General features: G+C 41.9%; 2 protein-coding genes across 2 annotated transcripts; one reads left to right on the forward strand and one right to left on the reverse strand.

The window, feature by feature from the left end:
* Window positions 1–493: 493 nt before the first annotated feature.
* Window positions 494–2,384, reverse strand: LOC120740086 (pentraxin fusion protein-like). The gene is made up of 4 exons (XM_040042207.1): window positions 2,327–2,384; window positions 2,140–2,205; window positions 1,130–1,337; window positions 494–1,033 (listed from the first exon to the last, which is right to left on the reverse strand). The coding sequence occupies exons 2-4, from the start codon at window positions 2,189–2,191 to the stop codon at window positions 628–630; spliced, it is 666 nt and encodes a 221-aa protein (XP_039898141.1). The 5' UTR covers window positions 2,192–2,205; window positions 2,327–2,384; the 3' UTR covers window positions 494–627.
* An 8,062-nt stretch (window positions 2,385–10,446) lies between these two features.
* On the forward strand, window positions 10,447–18,400 carry tsen54 (TSEN54 tRNA splicing endonuclease subunit). Its single transcript, XM_040042145.1, has 12 exons — window positions 10,447–10,565; window positions 12,221–12,379; window positions 12,972–13,035; window positions 13,134–13,217; window positions 13,307–13,405; window positions 13,481–13,533; window positions 13,685–13,810; window positions 14,251–14,686; window positions 14,765–14,900; window positions 14,982–15,042; window positions 16,109–16,222; window positions 16,951–18,400. Exons 1-12 carry the CDS (start codon window positions 10,450–10,452, stop codon window positions 17,099–17,101), a joined length of 1,599 nt encoding a protein of 532 aa, XP_039898079.1. The 5' UTR covers window positions 10,447–10,449; the 3' UTR covers window positions 17,102–18,400.
* Window positions 18,401–19,169: the final 769 nt, after the last annotated feature.

The raw sequence follows: 19,169 nt of genomic DNA on the forward strand, positions 1-19,169 counted from the left end.
GATGTGATTGGTTATTTTGAATTTTTTTCTGTTTCCTGTCTTTTAGTTAAGCAAACGTCTACAATATTTTACTATGACCCTGATGAAAGGCACAAGCCGAAACGTGTTAGTCAGTCAATAAAGTTGTTCCTCTTCCCTTAAGTGTTGCTGGAGTTCCTGCATTGTGGAGAATCACTTTTTCACACAGGACCATGCAGGTTTGTATACCCCCCAAAATATATGAAATTATGAAGGGAGCAAACACTTTCTCACAGCACTGAAAAACAGTGCTTGAGAATTTATTACATCATAAGAAGAAAACAAAAAAGACAACAAACAAATCTAAATCTAAAGTATTGGAACATTCGTAATTTCAGTGTTTTAAACATGAAACCTTTTTACTGCTAGGCTTCTTGAGTAAAATTGTGACCTAAGTGAAGACTAATTGTATCAAATAATGTAGAACAATATGCATCAGAGTTGAGTAATATATTAATTCACCACAGACAATTTCAGCAGATATTTTTATTTGGCCTCAAAAAGCAGTAATCTGAAGTCATGTCAGTGATACTGATGCACATTTTGATCAATAAAGTATCTTTATTTCATACAGCAGAATGGGGTTATTCCTGTGGGTAAACATTATAGCTACAGCTCACGAGTGACGACCTCGACGTCCCCGTTAATTCTCAGCTCTGTTCTTTCCCAGTCAAAAACATTTCCTCTTGGTTCTCTCTTCCCTGCAAATATGCCTTGGATCACACTATCTGCCAGAACAGTGTCCCACATATTCACATCAAAGATCTCACCAACAAAACTCTGGTCGTATTCAAAAGAACCCAGGAAAGAATCCGGATCTTGTCCCAGGATAACCCTGCCTCCTGCCCTGACAGTGTGACCCTTCCTGTAGATTTTAGATAAGCTCCTCTTTCCGTCCAGGAAGAGGGCAGCTAAACCTGATCTGGAATCCCAGGTGACACACAGGTGGGTCTGCAGGGCTCCGAGCTCAGGGACTTTAAATAAAACACCATCTCCAGCTAGATAAAAGGACAGTCTGCACACATAAACAACATGCATGTTTAGTCATTATGAGTCTGCACACAGACAGCTTAATAAAAAAAACACCTGTCCCCCGCAGAAGATGTCCTACCTTCCATCCAGTTCACGCCACACATTCAGCTCGTCATGGTTTCTGGTCCGGTATGCAAAGAGGATGACCTCTCGTCTACCGCTGAGCTCTGTGGCCACCCGCATGCACAGAGTGAACGACCTCAGGTTCAGGTTCTTCTGAGGGATCATCTCAACATAATTGGTGCTTGTCTCAGTGGAGAAAACCAAGGTCTTGATGGTAACACTCCCTGAGAGGCAGGAAAATTAACATTATTTTTTTTTTTTTCAACTTTAATTTTTATTAGTTTTTACTGAAAACGATACAGTAAAGAAAATTACAAACAAACAGTCTGGAGTTTACCTTTCTTTTCCCACCTTCTATCACATGCAAATTTCTTTTTATGTTGTGTTTTTGGTGCCACTTAAGAATGCTTTCCATTTCCTCCATTGTCTATCATGCTTACACCCCATTAGTCTAATGTTGAATGTAATTTCTTCCATCTCTGAGACACCTTCTACAATCCTAATCCAGTCTTGTTGAGTGGGAGGGTCTGTGTGTCACCACTTCTTTGTGATTGCTTTTTTTTTTTTGTGGCTAGAATTATTTTTACTAGATATAAGTCCTCTTTTTGTACCAGTTCCTTTATGTTTCCAAGGTACATCACTTGGCTGGTGTTTGGGAGTGCATAACCCAGAATATTATCCATGGTCATTTTGAGGTCTTCCCAATGAAGAAAAAACATTAAACTTCAAAATAAAATAAAAATCTAAACAACTTTGGCATAAAATTGAGTTTTTATGCATAAAATTATGTTGCATTGTTGTGATTTAGTAATTTATGCATTTTAAATGATGTCACACAAATTCAATTTCTTAAAACTGAAGGTTATTAAAATGCCATGTTTTCCTTCACTGAAAGCTTAAATTACAAATAAATGCATTTTATGAAAACAATGAAAAGTATAAAATATAATATTTAAATAAATAATAAAAAAATGAAAAACATGCACAAGTATACACAAACAAGCAACATGGAGAGGTTACAGTTACCGGCCAATGCCGTGGAGACGCCGATGAGAAAAAGGGTGACCGCTGGACTCATTTTATCTCCCAGATCTGCAGAAAATCAGACCCCCTCAAGTCTTTTTCATGTTTTGATACAATCTTAATTTATACACAGCAATGATTATTAAAATGTTATATGAACTTGCAGACAAAAATGAAGCTGTATACGTACTGTGCTGCTGAGAATGCCTCTCTACTGACAGTCAGCTGGGTGGTTTTATAACCAAGATCTTCAAACGCCCCCACCGCAGAATCCTGGTGAGGAAATAAGATAAACAGTGAGTAATTAGGGTTCAGAGGGCAGACAAAATGAACTGTTGACTTAGGGAAAAGAAACTTAACACAAATCCAGCCTTTTTGAGTCAGTATAAATAAAAACATTTATGCTAATGAGGATCTTTGAGTTTTATTTGGAGATTTTAAGAGGTTGTTTAAGAAAGCTCCTTTGTTGTATAGAATAGAATAGAATAGAATAGAATAGAATAGAATAGAATAGAATAGCCTTTATTGTCATTGTACAGAGTACAACGAAATTGGAGTGCCGCTCCCTTGGTGCAAGTTTCAATAATAAATATAAATGTAAAATATAAAAAAATATATATATATATAAAAAACAAAAAAAACCCCAAAAAAACAAACAATCGTAAGTACTCAAACAATAGTATGTACAATATATACAGGATAGCAGCACTAATATAATGACAGTATGAATAGCAGCATAATATAATGACAGTGACGGTATGGAATAGGTTCAATTGTTTTTGTGCTTATTTACTACGGTGATAGCTCTGGGAAAGAAGCTATCCCTGAATCTGTTTGTCCTGGTTTTATGTGACCTGTACCGTCGGCCTGACGGTAATAGTTCAAACAGTTGATTGCTGGGGTGAGAGTGGTCCTTTAGGTACATTCCAGAAAGTGGACGGCATAATGAAGAGGAGTATTACCTCCAAATTATTTAAATTCATCTCAAATCAACAGCTAAACAGTTGAAACTGACTGTTCCAAACACACATCGGTGGACACAGTGGACTGTACTTGTCAGTATAGTGTTCCTTGAAAAATCTTCAGTTAATCCAAAATTCTGTAAAAACTGACAGGGACTAGAAAGAAAGAGCCTGAGAAAAGAACCTGCTTAGTTCAAACGAAAGATCTTGTGTGTTGTACCGTTTCTTATATACAGTTCAGAGTAAGATTAAAGGTGTTATACGTGTGTAACTCGGGGGAGCTTGCACTGAGGGCAACTGGGTAAGTTTAAGGTAATTAGAACTCAGGGCGTACCCTGCATTAGTGGAGTACTAAGTAGGGGGCGCTACACACGCCTATTATTTGATCCTACAGTGATCTTGTGTGCGAAAAAAGGGTTACGAAGCCCATTTTGAAAAGTGTGATTTGGCCATCAGAACGTCCTACCTATAGATATGAACGATGGAGGCATAAACCACGTAAGGTGGTATATTCTTATAAGGTTCAATTCGATTTTATTTATACAGCCCCAAATCACAACAAGTCGCCTCAAGGCGCTTTATATTGTACAGTAGATCCTACAATAATAGATACAGATAAAACCCAACAATGATATGACCCCCTATGAGCAGCACTTTGGAGACAGTGGGAAGGAAAAACTCCCTTTTAACAGGAAGAAACCTCCAGCAGAACCAGGCTCAGGGAGGGGCGGGGCAATCACAGTCATATGACAAGGTCAACTTTTCCTGATATCACATATAAAGTGAGCAGTAAAGTAATTATCTAATTTCTAGTCTTCAGTCCTGCTGGGCTCACTAACACTCGCCTCCTGCTGACCTTTAGAAAGAAAAACACATTAAGTCTGTGAAGGTTCTCAGTCATCCAGGTCATCGTAGTCTAAGGAGCTTGCAAAGAAAAGCGTCTGGACTTCTTTAAGTTGCTTGAAGACATTTCACCTCTCATCCGAGAAGCTTCTTCAGTTCTAAGGTCAAATGGTGGAGAGTCCCAGATTTAAATCCAGTGGGAGTTTCCCCCCAAAGAGGGACAAAGGCCCCCCTGATGATCCTCTACCTAATCACATCAGCCAAGGTGTGAAAACGGGTATGGGTCACAATCAGCCAGGGTTTCGGGTGAGCTCATTGTGAAAGGGTCCCACTCAGACCCATTGTCAGTAGCATAAACTCAGCCACTTACAACATTTCGAAACACTTTGCAACCATCCTAGCACCACTCGTGGGGAACACCCCACACCACATCAAGAACTCCACCGACTTCACCGACAAGGTCCAGAAACTTACCCTGGAACCAGACGAAACCATGGTGTCCTTAGATGTAGTCTCTCTCTTCACTTGCATGGAAGAAGTCCAGGCGCTTTTCTTTCCAAAAACACATTAAGCACAAATGTATTGGCTTCTTTTCTTTGGAGACACTTCTGAGCAGAAATCCACTGAAGAACAGTTGAGGTGGGTGGGAAACATGAGCCAATGTTCATAGCTGACGCACACTGCAGTTTTAGCCTTGTTGTCATGGCAAACATGAAGGAGTCAGAGTTAATTAATATATAATGTTGTTAAAGTGTACTAATACATAATGGAAAAATATAATTGCACAAATCAAGAGTTTTAAATTTTATTTTGAGGTTGCTTTTCCAAATATTTGAATAGTTTGTTAGGATTACCTGGTCATTGTGTCCTTGGGCAAGACACTTTACCCTACCGCCTACTGTGAGAGTGAATGAATAGTGGCATTGTAAAGCGCTTTGGGTGCCTTGAAAAGCGCTATCCGATTGTTAAGTGATGACGTGACGAATCCTACTTCCGGGCCTAAAGTAGTCTGTGTTTAATATGGCTTTTGTGTTGTTAACATGTTTAATGTTATGTATTTTCTTCTATTTAATCTCAAAAAGCTCCTAAAACAGTCAGTGATCACTGTTGACCTCCCTCGGCTTTTATTACCGCTAATCATTTATTTAAGCTCAGTTTTTAAAACCTTAGGATGTAGCTACAGCCCAGCCCATGCAGCAGTATATGAATGACTAACCTCGTATTGTGGATGGATTATCTCAGTTGTTCTCCTGGCTGAAGTTTGGTCCTTTTACAGCATCCTGCCATGCGATTACATTTGTTCCTGACCACTGAGAACACTCACGTTAACTTTTATCTAGTGGAAAAAAAGTTAGCTTGTTTATATTATGCTAACATAGCTGTGTTGCTAGCGGTCACGTAGCACACCATTATATACCAGCTAGCCAAACTTCAGTAACCCTACAAACGTCACTGCTGTTTATTTTTCTGTCTTCATTTATGTTGGAAGTGATAACAGAGCTGTACGTTTTAATTTGTTTCCAAAACCCCGCAGTCAGGACATGCTATATTGTATTTAGATAGAAGCTAGCGAGCTAACTCCCTGCTAACTTCTAACTCCGTTAAATGTCATAAATTCCGTTTTCATGGATGCCTGGATGTTACACCTGGTAGAGCAGAACGCTGATCATTTTATTAAAGATGAAAGACTTTAGACAGTTTTTCAACTCTCAGTAATGCCATAGTGATCGTTTGATATATGGACCTGCAGCGGAGTTTAGGTCCAGACACGGCTAGTGACGTCAGACTGAACAACCGGATATAAATCCAATCCATTATTATTATTATTATTATTATTACGCTGATCATTTCAAGGTTAAAGCTCTCTAGTGTTTCATTTTCCAAATGGCATCAACTTGCAAGACTTGCTTCCTGATGCCCTGTACAAGGACTTTGATCGGTAGCTTGAAGTGGGCTGCATGATTTACTGGCAGGACTGGGTCATATCAGAGTTCAAAAGGGCAAACAAACCAAAATAGGGATGAATGCCAATGTTTCCAGCAACATCCAGTAACAGACAGATTTGTAGAAAGCAAACATCTGTTGCATAAACATATATCAAGGTTAGATGTTAAAGAATTTGTCACATACAGCAGCAAAAGTTTGAGGTCAACACACACACAGAAACACACATGATAACACAAATATCAAACTATTAAAATATTAAAAATGTAAAATTCCATAGAAGGCAACACAAAATTATAATAAGATTAATGCACACAAGACTGAGTAGTTAAAATCATTTTTTTCAGATGGTGAGAGAAGTTATGATGATCTGTTCAAATTTTTACATTCTTTGGAAGCATTTTCTAGCCTTTAATTACTTCATAGGAGAAAGCTGATTGTCATGATCTGTCTGGTCAAACTAAAACGCTAAACTCAGTAGTGCAAGTTTAGAGATTTATTTATAATGCAGGTGATGGTTGTGCTATTTACAGTCTTTCAGCAATTCTTAGTTCAAAAGCCTCTTATTTACCAAATCCAACAAAGGAGCATTTCCAAAACTGATGGGAACCACTGGGATGTCTTAAACAGAGGACAAGACACATTAGAAATCTATGTGATGACAACAAGGACCATGACGTGCAGATCAACAAGGAGATCGCTACCACAGTGAGGCAGAGCTCAAGTAAAGACCGAATGTCAGATCCCAGCATAGTCAGCTGTTTGTTAGATGTTTTGCTTCAGGTGTGTCAGGGAGAGGGCAGAGATCCCACCAGTGTTCTCACCCTGTAAGGTAAAGCAGGGTAAGTAGACACACACACAGCAATAAGCACACATACCAAGAGGGAGAGAGAAAGAAATGTTAAATGTTATTGTCACGGCCGAGGCCGACTCGAAAGGAATAGGACTCAAATGCAGGACGCAGAGCAGCACAGAGAACGTTTAAGTGACAATGTTTATTATTTCCACAACAAATGTAAGAGAACAAAACTGCCGGCTCGGAGGAAAAACACTGGCACTCACCCAGACCATGACACTTATGTACTTATAGTATATATAAGTTTGAATATAGTTCAATTCCCTCAATCGATGTCTCATTCACTCTTGGCATACAGCTTGATGTCATCCATGTGGCTGATGATTGCTCCATTCTGTAGTTGGTATCTGTAGCCAGTCTTGTCAATGATGTCCCTGAGGAGGTTCATGCCTATGCAGAACAGCAGTGGGGACAGAGCTATTCCTCGGTAGATCTCGCACTTGATGGTGACATGTGCTATAGGCTTGAAGTTGGCCTCTAGTGTTGTTCACCATGTCCCCACTGAGTTCCTGATGAAGGCTCCAAGTGTCCTGTTGATCTTGTACAATTCTAGTATTCCGGGATCCACTTGTGGCATCCAGTCTTAGGCCTTCATCTAATCAATTCAGGTGGTGCACAGGTTGGTCAGTCTGGTCTTGCAGCCCAGTGGTCAGTGGAGTTCATTTGAATTAACACTACCTGGGCACACATATGGCTTGGTCGGTGAGCAGGCAATCTACTGCAGAAAGCAGAGGCCGGGTTTGAGTTCAACTTACAGACCTTTGCTGCATGTCTTCACCTCTTTCCATCTTCACTGTCTCTATCCAATAAAGGCAAAATCCCAAAAATATTATTGTGTTACATAAGTCATTGACTTATGTAACACAATGAGCTACTGTCATTTTTAACCAAATGTATTGTTTTATTATTTAAAATTTGTCTGCCTGTTTTCCTCTTAGTGAGACTGTGACTTACAAAATTAACATTATGTCGTATTAAGTAAGATCCCAAATTAGATATTAAGCCCATGAATTCAAAAAGTCAACGTTTACTGAGATCATATATAAAGTGAGCAGTAAAGTAATTATCTAGTTTTTAGTCTTCAGTCCTGCTGGGCTCGCTAACACTCGCCCCCTGATGACCTTTACAAAGAAAAACACATTAAGCACAAATGTATTGGCTTCTTTTCTTTGGAGACACTTCTGAGCAGAAATCCACTGAAGAATTTTCCAAAGGATAGAAGAATATTTTCCAAATATTTTGAATAGTTTGTTAGGATTTCACCGGTCATTTCAAGGTTAAAGCTCTCTAGTGTTTCATTTTCCAAATGGCATCAACTTGCAAGACTTGCTTCCTGATGCCCTGTACAAGGACTTTGATCGGTAGCTTGAAGTGGGCTGCATGATTTACTGGCAGGACTGGGTCATATCAGAGTTCAAAAGGGCAAACAAACCAAAATAGGGATGAATGCCAATGTTTCCAGCAACATCCAGTAACAGACAGATTTGTAGAAAGCAAACATCTGTTGCATAAACATATATCAAGGTTAGATGTTAAAGAATTTGTCACATACAGCAGCAAAAGTTGGAGGGCAACACACACAGAAACACACATGATAACACAAATATCAAACTAATAAAATATTTAACATATAAAATTCCAGGAAGACAAAACTAAATTATAATAAGATTAATGCACACAAGCCTGTCTGTGAATCGCTACCTTATCGTGGTGGAGGGGTTTGTGTGTCCCAGGGATCCCAAGGGCTATGTTGTCTGGGGTTTTTTGCCCCCTGGTAGGGTCTCCCGTGGCAAATTGGTCCTGGGTGAGGGACCAGACAAAGAGCAATTCAGAAGACCCTTATGAGGAAAACATTGAGGGAACAGTTTACCCTGCCCGGGATAGGGTTACTGGGGCCCCGCCCTGGAGCCAGGCCCGGGGAGGGTGCCCGAGGACAAGCGTCTGGTGGCTGGGCTTTAGTCCATGGCGCCCGGCCGGGCACAGCCCGAAAAGGGGACATGGGCCCATCCTCGCTCAGGCCCACCACCCGCAGGTGGCGCCATAGGGGTGTAGGGGTCGGGTGCATTGTGTGCCGGGCGGCGGCCAGGAGAAGAGGCCCTGACAGACTGATCCCCGGCTACCGGGACTGGCAATTGGATATGGAATGTCACCTCTCTGGTGGGGAAGTAGCCTGAGTGAGGTTGAGAGGTACCGGCTCGATATAGTCGGGCTCACCTCTACGCATAGCTTGGGCTCTGGAACCAGTCTTCTGGAGAGGGGCTGGACTCTGTCTCAGTCTGGAGTTGCCCCTGGTGAGAGGCGGTGGGCTGGTGGACACCAGAGGTGAAGGGAGCCACCAGGCTGAAGAAGGAGTCCTATCAGGCTGTAAGTATTCCTCGAAGGAATACTTTGAGGACCTCCTTAATCCCACTGACACGTCTTCCGGGGAGGAAGCAGAGTCTGGGGATGAGGGGGGGGTGACCCGCTAATTTCTGGGGGCAAGGTCACTGAGGCAGTTACAACTCCTTGGTGGCAGATGCGTGACTTTTTGTGGCTGTTTTAATATCGCTCTCTCTCTTAACCGATTAAATCTCGCTGTGGTAGCAGCTTTAAACTCGGTATGACCCAGGTTGGTAGAGGGTGCACAGTCTGGATCGCATTCCAGCATTTTGTAGGCTGGTTTTCCTACAAAACACAACAAATATTAGCCCGCAAAGCCACAGTGAACAAAGCAGCATAGCACAATGAATTCAATTCGTACCACTTTCCACTCGTACCTACAATCCTTTGCGGTTTTACCCTGGAAATGACGTCACAATTTCAATCTAACCCTAACTACAAAAATACTCTGGTAAAATTCAGTGCCAAACAATTCTACCTTTGTGAATATGACCAGTAATTAGTTACTGATTACTTTTTTCAAGTAACTTGACCAAAACTGCTTAGAAGCATACTTTAACAGCTAACATTCAGTGGCAAATCATCCTACCTTGGTTAATAAGAGCTAGAAACATACTCTGACGGGTAATATTAAGTAGCAAACCATCCTGGCTTTATGAATATGAGCTACAAGCATACTCTGAAGGGCACAGTTTAGTGGCAAACCGTCATACCTACTTAAATATGTGCTGGAATTACTCTGTGACAGCAGAAATGTGCATACGGTAGGACGTTTTGCCAAAGTAGGATGGTTTGTCAGAACACCAGCCCTGTATTTACTTGGTATTGGATCAATCCAAAGATTTGCAGCATTCCAGCGTTGCAGCGTAATTTGGAGTTGCTGAGCTGACCAGCTTATTCTTTCTTTTTAACAATGCACCATTGTTGAGACTCATATTTACAATGACATCGAAATTTCAGTGAAGGCTATAAAATAGACATTTAACCCTTTAAATAAAATTAAGATTTTATGTCTCCTTCATTTATCATGAAAAGAAAGAAGCTTTCAACTTGCAAAACAGTCATTTACTAAAAAACACTACATCCAGATGAACAGAATCAATTTTGGGGGATAATCGTTAGATGCTGTTAGTAGAATGAACCTGAAAATCATGACCAACATTTTCTGCACTAATTTTCTACCCTGTATTTTTGCCTGATCCAGTTTTCTGCCTTCTTGTGGGACCCTTTGGTTTGTTTTGGCTGGAACAAATCAAATATTCTGGAAAAACCCTTCCCTGATTTTAAACTGTGCCCTTTGGCGCCCTCTGATGGCCACGATTATAAGTGATGAATTTGACGGTCACCAGGACCCAGAGGAGAGCCGCAGTAGCAGGCAGACCCGGCATCATGGCGGATCAAAACAACACAGACGATAAAGGGAAGTTCTACAGTGAAATTTTAAGGTGCGTTTTTACCTTTAACGGTACCTGTGAGCGGGCTTGTTCGCAGGGTAGCGGTACTTTGTCTTGTGTTCTCCCTCAGCGGCTGTTTGTCATTGAATCACTGTGGACGGAACTCTCAGACTTCTTCTGCACATGGTAGCACGGGTTAGTTTAAAGCTAACTGTTAGCTTAAACGTGAATACGTGCTGAAGAGAAAACGCCTATAGTTTCATTAAAACGCACCGATGAAGCTGCACAGTTGTTTCCAGAGAAACACTGTTACTGAAATATTATCTGGACACGTTTTCTGAAATAGTGACACTCTGTATTCGGCTCTCTGACACCCTCTGTTGTGTGTTTTGGTGAAAAACAGCCGTGGGAGAAAGAAAGCATTTGGAAAGTTAGGAATTAATTAACAGTAAAATAATTTTTGGAAGTCTGCTGTTTTTGTTTTTCTGCACACAGACAAAGCATCAGGGTGGAGTCCTTTTAAAACAAGTCTGGGCGAGGTCCCATGGCACTGAGTCACGACTTTATGACTCATGATGGCACTTTAATTACACGCAGATGGACTTCATAAGTGATACTAACGTTATACACCAACATGCAAAGCCTGGAAAGTATGCCAGTAACTTGGGGACTGCTGCTTTCTTGTCATGACAATCTTTCACACCGATGCAGCTTTGCTAGAAAGATTTTACAGTTGCCTAAAGCTCAGATATGAACTGAATATGGGCTAGAAAAATCATTTTAGTTATATGAAACACAAATAAACTAAAACAATGAGAAACCTGGCTTTAGTGATTCGTTACCTGCCACCACGTGAGACGAATATGATGTACAGAGACTAAGAAGTGCCTTAAAAACAGCTAAAAGGATTTTAAAGTCGGTGCACAAACTAGCAACCAGAGTGTTTTAAAACTGGTCTGGCTGCAGTTTTGAATCAGTTGTTGTTGATGTGAGACATTTTTGCATAGACCAGACAACGGAGCATTACAAGAGTCGAGCCTCAGCTTCTTCTTCTTCTTCCGGTTGCTCCCTTTAAGGACCATTGCAGCGGCTCATCTTCTGAGTTACTGAGAGAGAAAAGTTTGCTTATGTTTTTCATGTGATAAAATCCAGATTTAGTGACAGACCTCACATGACCCTCACGCTAAGATCTGAGTCAGTGATTGCTCTGAACAACAAGCAAGAAGATAAAAGAGGGACTCCAGAGTGGGAGGTTTAGTCTGATTCTCCTTGTGTTGAATATTTTTCTGGAGTTTCTTCCTCTTCTGCTGATCAAGAATGTTTTTTTTTTTATTGCATTTTGTTAAAAGGAAAATATGAAACACTTGCTGTACACCGCCTTCCTCTTCCCCGGCAGAGCATTTATTTAAAGTTGTTTTTCAAACTGAGACAAGAAAAGACTGTCAGCTGACAGTTATTCACACGTTTACTGTGTTCTAGCAGGAAACTTCCAACATAATGGAGGAGGACACGTTTTTTCACAGAAAAAATTCTTGCTCTTGAAAGCCAGCCCTCCTCAAACACCTCCAGCACATTTTGTTTCAGGCTGTGTTATGAAATCTAAAAGCAGTGCAGTGGTTTTCCTTCTCAGTGTTTCAGTGGCAGTAACTGTGATCGTGTGTGCATCAAACAGCTGAACGATGTTGTCTTTCTTTAACAACTTTCAGCCCGTCGGAGCTGTTCGCAGCCCGCTCCCGCAGTCACAAAATCCCCATCAGAGGACAGAAGGACTTCTTCCCCGATGACTCCGACGAGCAGAAGCAGCGACTCGAGCAGAGCCTGAATGAACACTGGAGCCTCCTCTCAGAGGAGAGAGTGGAGAGGCTGTGAGTACCTCTCATTACCCGTGGGGTTACTCATCAGGCCCAGCTTTGGTGGTGCATATAAGACATATGAGGGTGTCTAATATTCACCTGAGTTTCAACATCCACAAGCTCCATTCTTAGCTCAGACAAAATAACATTTAGATTGATGGGTGACCATCGATGTTACTACCTTTCTGTGATTGAAAGGAGCTGAAAGCAGCCACTATTTACAGCTTTGCTGCACAAAATAAAAGTAGGTAAATGTGCACAGTCATGGATTAAACAGCTTTTCTTGTGTTTGTGTGAGCAGATTTTTAAAAGTCCAGAAAAATAAATGAAAAATAGAAACATGATTTCAGACAAGAAAACCTTCAAAGCACCACGAATCCTAAAGAAAAAAAACTGGGTAACAGCAAAATAATACATTTGACTTTTAATCTTTTGCAGTGCTGAGTGAACGTTAACGTCTTTCGGGTTTAAAATCTTAAAGGTTTTTCAAAAATGAGCCCAAATCTTGGCTATAAATCCATCAGGTGGACAGAAACACGTGTGTGTGTTTGTGTTTTTGTGTGTGTCCTGATGTGAGATGGCTTCCATCTGTTTTAATCCACAGGGGAAACCTCGTGAACGGCCAATGGATTCCCAGCAAGCAGATTGTGGAGCTTCAATCTCCGGCTGTGAGTTGCTTCACTGTCACAACACCACCTAGAAAAAGCTGCTGCGTTAGCTCATCTTCAGTCGCTCCTTTGCTGGATCTTTTCTTATTTTTCCGCAGGGGAAGTTCTGGCAGACGATGGGCTTTTCCGCAAACGGGAAGCAGTGCCTGCTCCCCGAGGAGGCTCTGTACCTGATGGAGTGTGTGAGTCTGCAGATAAAACCTGTTGCTCGGTGCGGTTTTCCTCCTCGGAGCACATAATTAGTCCTGTGTCTGTGTTGTTATGGGAACAGGGAAACCTGCAGGTGTTTCATCAGGACCTGCCACTCTCCATCCAGGACGGGTACGAGAAGTTTCTGTCTGCGAACACCGTGAGCCTTCAGCAATATCAGGTGCAACCTTTACTCCAGCACACCTGTGAAAATGCCACCTGTGAAATGAGCTAACGACTCTGTTTCATCCCAAAGGTGTTTGGGCATTTGAAGAGGCTCGGCTATGTGGTGCTCAGGTTTGATCCCAGGTAACGTTTACCCCTCAGACATTTAAGATGATAAAGATAATTGAGCGTCAGAGATGACAGTGTTAGTGTATCTATTAAAATATGAATCGGCCTTGAAAAGTTAAGTATGCGCGGGAACAGCCTCCGTAGGTGGATGTTTGTGTGCTCGCAGTTCTGAGTCATCGTCCTACGCGAGGCAGCTCAACCTGCCGCAGTCACGTGACCGAGCAGGGAGACAGCTGAAGAGGAAACGCAGCCTCAGCCCCGCCCCTTCCTCCACCCCCACTGCGACGTGCAGGTAAAGAGCTGCTTTGCAATCTGTGAAACTACATCTTAGTAACAAAAGCTATTATTTAGCTATTGCCTTGTACAATAAAAATGAGTCGTTTATTATTATATTATTATTATTATATACTATATTAGTTTTTTCTGTAGCTACAAAAAGAAATCTGGATGCCTCCACGTGCAGCTGCACATGAAAGCTGAGTCTGTGCTGCTCTCTGCTGGTGTGAGCTGACATTTACCTTTGCTTTCAAAATATCACAAATGAGAGATCTCCAAAATCTTCAAATGGATGTTGCTGCTAATGTTTGTCTTATAGTTCAGTGTGATGAACGTGGTGCATTTAGGTGACCGATTATAGTCGCTGTTGATTTTTTTGTTTCTAAGCTTAACATTTCACCCCAGTGTGTTAAAACAAAAATGTAAGAAGTCTTATAAGAGTTTTCTTCTGTGTAGCCGTGCTGAAGCTCAGGAGGAATGCTCCACTGAGAAGATGGAGGAGGATAAATGCAGTGAAGGCGAGGAAGATAAAAAGCTTCCAGAGCCTCCGGAGGCCCAGAGTTCAGCAGACGAGGGCGGAGGCAGGAGCTGGTGGATGATGGATGTTCCCGGGGACTCGGACAAAGATTCCGGTCACGGCTCCAAATCTGGCTCCTCGTGCTGGGACTTCAGCTCCATCTCTTTCCCTGACCTGGGCTCCACCTCCAGGGAGCACTTCCCCAGTGACCTGGCCCCTCCAGACCCCTCTCTGCTGCCCGGGGATTTGAAGGTGGGCTTCTGTGACATTGCCCCCTGGAGGCAGAAAATAAACCTGCGGCAGGTGAAGATGTCAGCTAATGAGCAGAAGAGGGAGAAATACAGGCGGCGGTGGGACGTCAACAAAAACAGAGAGGTTTGTAAAGACTAAAGAAAAACTAAAGGTATCGGAGGAGCTGAGGATCAAATTTAATTTATACGGGCTTCCTTAAAGGTACGGCGGTGCAGAAACTGGGCGGAGTATCAGGAGCTGATGGCGAGGCGGAAGGGTAAGCGGGAAGGTCGACCAGCGCACCTGTGGAACAGGGAAGTTACTCCGTTACATGACCCGACACAGCCAATCGCCACAGGTGAGATCACATGACCGTGAAGGAGATTTTAATTTAAAATGTTTTTTACTGTTTTGTGTGATTTGAGGTTTTTTTTTCCAGGAAAACTGCTGGAAAAAATCAGCGTGATTAAACCGACTCATTTGCTGGAGGGAGCGTCCAGGTATCCACGATTTGTTTTACTCACATGAGCAGAAGTGTTATTTTTAACCCTGCACATCCAGTGCACAGTCGGACGTTTGTACCCCTCAGTAAAGGCAACGTGGGATCTTAGAATTAATGCCAGAGATGTAGGGCTGCTCGATATAACGATATATATCGGATGACGATATAAAAACGTCTATCATTGCATTTTACGCTATCGTTTGTTTCGTGGTGTCGCAAAATAAGCTGTTTACGGCAATATTTGTTCATGGTTTTGATGGTCACTGTAGTGGCTATTAATAAAGTTCTCTCTTTCTCTTATGTTTAATATAACCACACTACAGACGGACAAGCGCCTGTTTTTATGCGTTGTCGTTATTTCCACATAAACCTTTCACAATAAAGCTCAAGATCCTGTGGAGACTTTTCAAAATAAACTGAATCACGTGAAAGAGCAGATCATTTACGGATGAGAAGCAAAAAAGAGTCGCCAGGTGCTAAAAAAGAAACCTTAGACTCAAACGTTAGAACAGGCTTTTCCCCGCACAAAGAAAACGGCGGCCGTTACAACTTATGTCTAAAAATGATGGAAAACATGACGCGCAGCTGGAAACACTTCACGCAAGTCGAGCTGCCCGAGATTCACAGAATTTACAGAAAAGGTTACATTTTTGTGATTTATATCGTTATCGGACGATAGATGTCTGATATCGGGATATGAGATTTTGGTCATATCGCACAGCCCTACAGAGATGCATCAGATCCTACTGAAAATCTCAGATAAGACCTCAAGGTCAACTTTTCTGAAAAACGCCTAAATTTATGCCACTGCTGCAAGTCTGCTTTCTGGTTTTCTGTTTCTGGAGCTGGGACTTCATGTGGGCTTGATTATAAGCTGTGACGAGTGCAGCCTCTGTGTGTTTACTGTGATTAGAAAACATGAACTCAAAAGAAACAAAGTCATCGCTCACTCGTCTCGCTGGTGTCGCATTTTGCCGTCTTTAATTTACAGACCATAAAGGCCGTGGGCGTTGTGCTGATGCAGTCAGCATCGTTCAGGATGACCTTGTGCTTTGTCCTCTCAGGTTAAAAGATGCGGACGGTTGGAGGATTTGTTTCAATGTTTACCAGCCCAACACGGTGGCCGACTTCAAGAAGAGCAACCCGGGGAAACCGTACTCACGCATGTGTGTGTGCAGGTCAGCAATCACATCGCCGCCCGACGGCGTATTTATTCAGGATTAGTTTGTTTAAAGGAAAAACAATAGATGCTTCACTCAAATTAAATGAATGTCCCGGTGGCTGGACATGAACGGAGCCTTTCTCTCGTCCTGCTTTGTGTGATTCTAACCACTAATAGCTGCTTAATTATTCAGAGCTGTGATGAAGCAGCAGAATTTCTCAAGCTGGATCATCAATCGAGTTATTTTAGTGTCTAAAAGTCTTAACTGTGGTTTTAGGCATTTAGACAAAAAATTATAAATATTTATATACATTTTATTTATATATATATTATACAAAAAAAACACTAATTGTGCAGAAAGCCCTAATCTGTGACGACTTATAAATCAGATGTTTATTAAATCTCTTCCACACCACAGTGAAATTCTCACTCTTCACATCCTCAGGCTGTTTTTTCCTGCTTTGTTACTTTTGTGCGTGTGTTTTGGCGAGCGTCTTTGTTTGGAGATGTGTGATGGTTCAAACTTTTTCTGCAGGAACACTCAAAATTCGAAGCTTCTGCAGCAGCAAATCATTCTGCTGTTGGTCTTTCAGCCACGGTTCAATGCAAAATGTATATGTGTGTGTATATATATATTAGTCAACTATAGCTGGGGCCACTCGGTCATTGATTGATTGCTATTCGCTTTGCAGTGATCTCATAAACTGACACCTTTGAATTGATCACCTCTGTGCTGTGTCCCAGTTTCGATGACCCCGTGCCCGACCTGCGAGCCATCAAGCTGCTGGCCTATCAGAGCGGAGATATCCCAGTGGTCATAGCTGTGGTGGACTATGGAGACATATCGTTCTACACCTTCAAAGACTTCCAGCTCCCGACTGATGTTTACCCCTAAGAACCGCCCACCCACCCGGGACTTTTTAATAAACCTCTGTTTGCTGGACTGGCTGCATTTTATGTGATTTATGGTGGAAAGATGGTTTTAGTAAACAAACAAACAAGAACAAGTGTGTTCTGAAAATGTTTGCATACAATTTGGCTCCAGTTTACATCTAAAGACAATTTTATTGATCATCTTGACTCATAAGTCCTTTACGATGATGAAAACAAGGGATCAGGAAACTTTGTCCACATTATGGACACCAGCATCCCATCTGGTACCTGCCCACTGGGGCAGGGGTTCTTTTGAGAGCCCCTGGTGGGCACCAAAGGTGGAAGTTTGATCCCTGGCTGGTTAAACTGGCTTCAGGTACAAAGAATTTCACTTAGAGCTAAGTGTTCGGTTAGCCGTGGGTGCTAACAGAATGAATGAGTTTGCAGAAACCAGTGACGGAAATAAACTTCCTCCAGAGGCATGTTGGGACTCTCCTGTAGCGCTGGGGCAAAGGGCTCTGAGTAAAGCTGCTACTCCGGCGCATTAAAAGGACTCTGTTAAGGCTTCATATGACTAGGATCTCCTGGGCGCTTCCAGGTGAGGTTTTTAGGCATGTCCGACTGGGAACAGGCTCTGGAGCAGATCTGAGACTAGGGGTGGGTTTCAATAATCGATTAAAATCGATCTTGGCTTTAATAAAGCGTCATTGATTCATTAAAAATCCTGAATCGATTTTTAAATATAAATGTATTCTGCCAGAAACTCAGGTTAAACCTCACAAAACTATTTCAACAACCACCAAACAGCTAAAACGGTAAACGGGTTCCGCACAAAGACTAAACACAAAGCGCGGATCCGACACGTTTGAATCAGTGGGCCGTCGGCTTTCTCGCCCACGTACACGGCATGAAAGCCGACAGCTCACGGACCCTGATGCGCCGGCTTTGCGTTTACGTCCTTTTTGCGCTGATTCTGTTGCTGCAGGTTTCATCTCCAAACAAAACTGAGAGAGCCAGCAGCAAAAGAAGATCCAAGCTTCACATTTCGCTTCAGATAAACGTCGTCATGAATTCTCTCTTACTTTTGCTGTTTTGTTTCCACCACGATAAAATGACACTTCCTGCAGATCTCTCTCTCTGTACTCTAAGAACAGTTTCTCATCTAAAAATCTAAATTTCTGCTTTATTGGCTTGCTTATATTTTATGCCTCCTAACAAGAAAGCCTCATGTCTGCTGTTTGATACCGAAGAAATGTAAACTTTTTTAAAATAATGCCAAATTGCAAAACAGCTGTGTCTCTAATAAAACCTTTGTACCTTTGCTCTGCGTCACTTCAGCAGCATCAGGTAATGTTCAGATGGTGATTCTTGTTTTTTCCCGTTTTTGTTCTACTGCAGAATATTTTTAAGGTCATCTGCTGTAAAATCCCAGACCAGGAAAATCTCCTTCATGTTTTTCTGTTTTATCCTCAGTTACTTTGACACAAAGGAATCTGCTGTGATGCTCACACCTCAGATGAAGTCTCACGAGTGTCCTTACTGATAAAGGATCAGAATTATAATATTTCTGACTGTCTGAGTCAAAATTTCCCCGAATCGAACTGAAATTGTGGATCGAATTGTGACCATGTGAATCAGAATCGAATCGATTGTAGTGACGATACCCGGCCCTGCCCGAGACCCACGGAGGGATCACGGCTCTTGGCTGGGTCTGCTTCAGTGTCGCCCCTGCCTTGATTCAAGCCTTGTCCCTTGCACCCACAGGTTTCCTGTCAGAGTCTTAGATGACAGTTTTAGATTGAGGAACATCATTTTGAAGTTCCACAATTTGTAGAAACGTTTTTTTGCAGATTGGTGAACCTCTGCCTCTCCAAGATGCTCTTTTTTTTTTAACCCAATCATGTTACTGACCTGCTGCCAGTTAACCAGCTGTTTCTTTTTAATACTGTTTACTTTTTATGCCTCATCTCAGTTTTTTCCACACGTTGCTGCCATGAAATTCAAAATGAGCTGATTCTTTTTTTTCTTTTTAATGAAATCGTACATGTTTTCTTTGCTCTGTTGGGAATAAAATATGGGTCTTTGAGATA

The sequence above is a fragment of the Simochromis diagramma genome, unplaced genomic scaffold (genome assembly GCF_900408965.1).
Source record: "Simochromis diagramma unplaced genomic scaffold, fSimDia1.1 OVJJ01000321.1, whole genome shotgun sequence".
NCBI lineage: Eukaryota > Metazoa > Chordata > Actinopteri > Cichliformes > Cichlidae > Simochromis > Simochromis diagramma.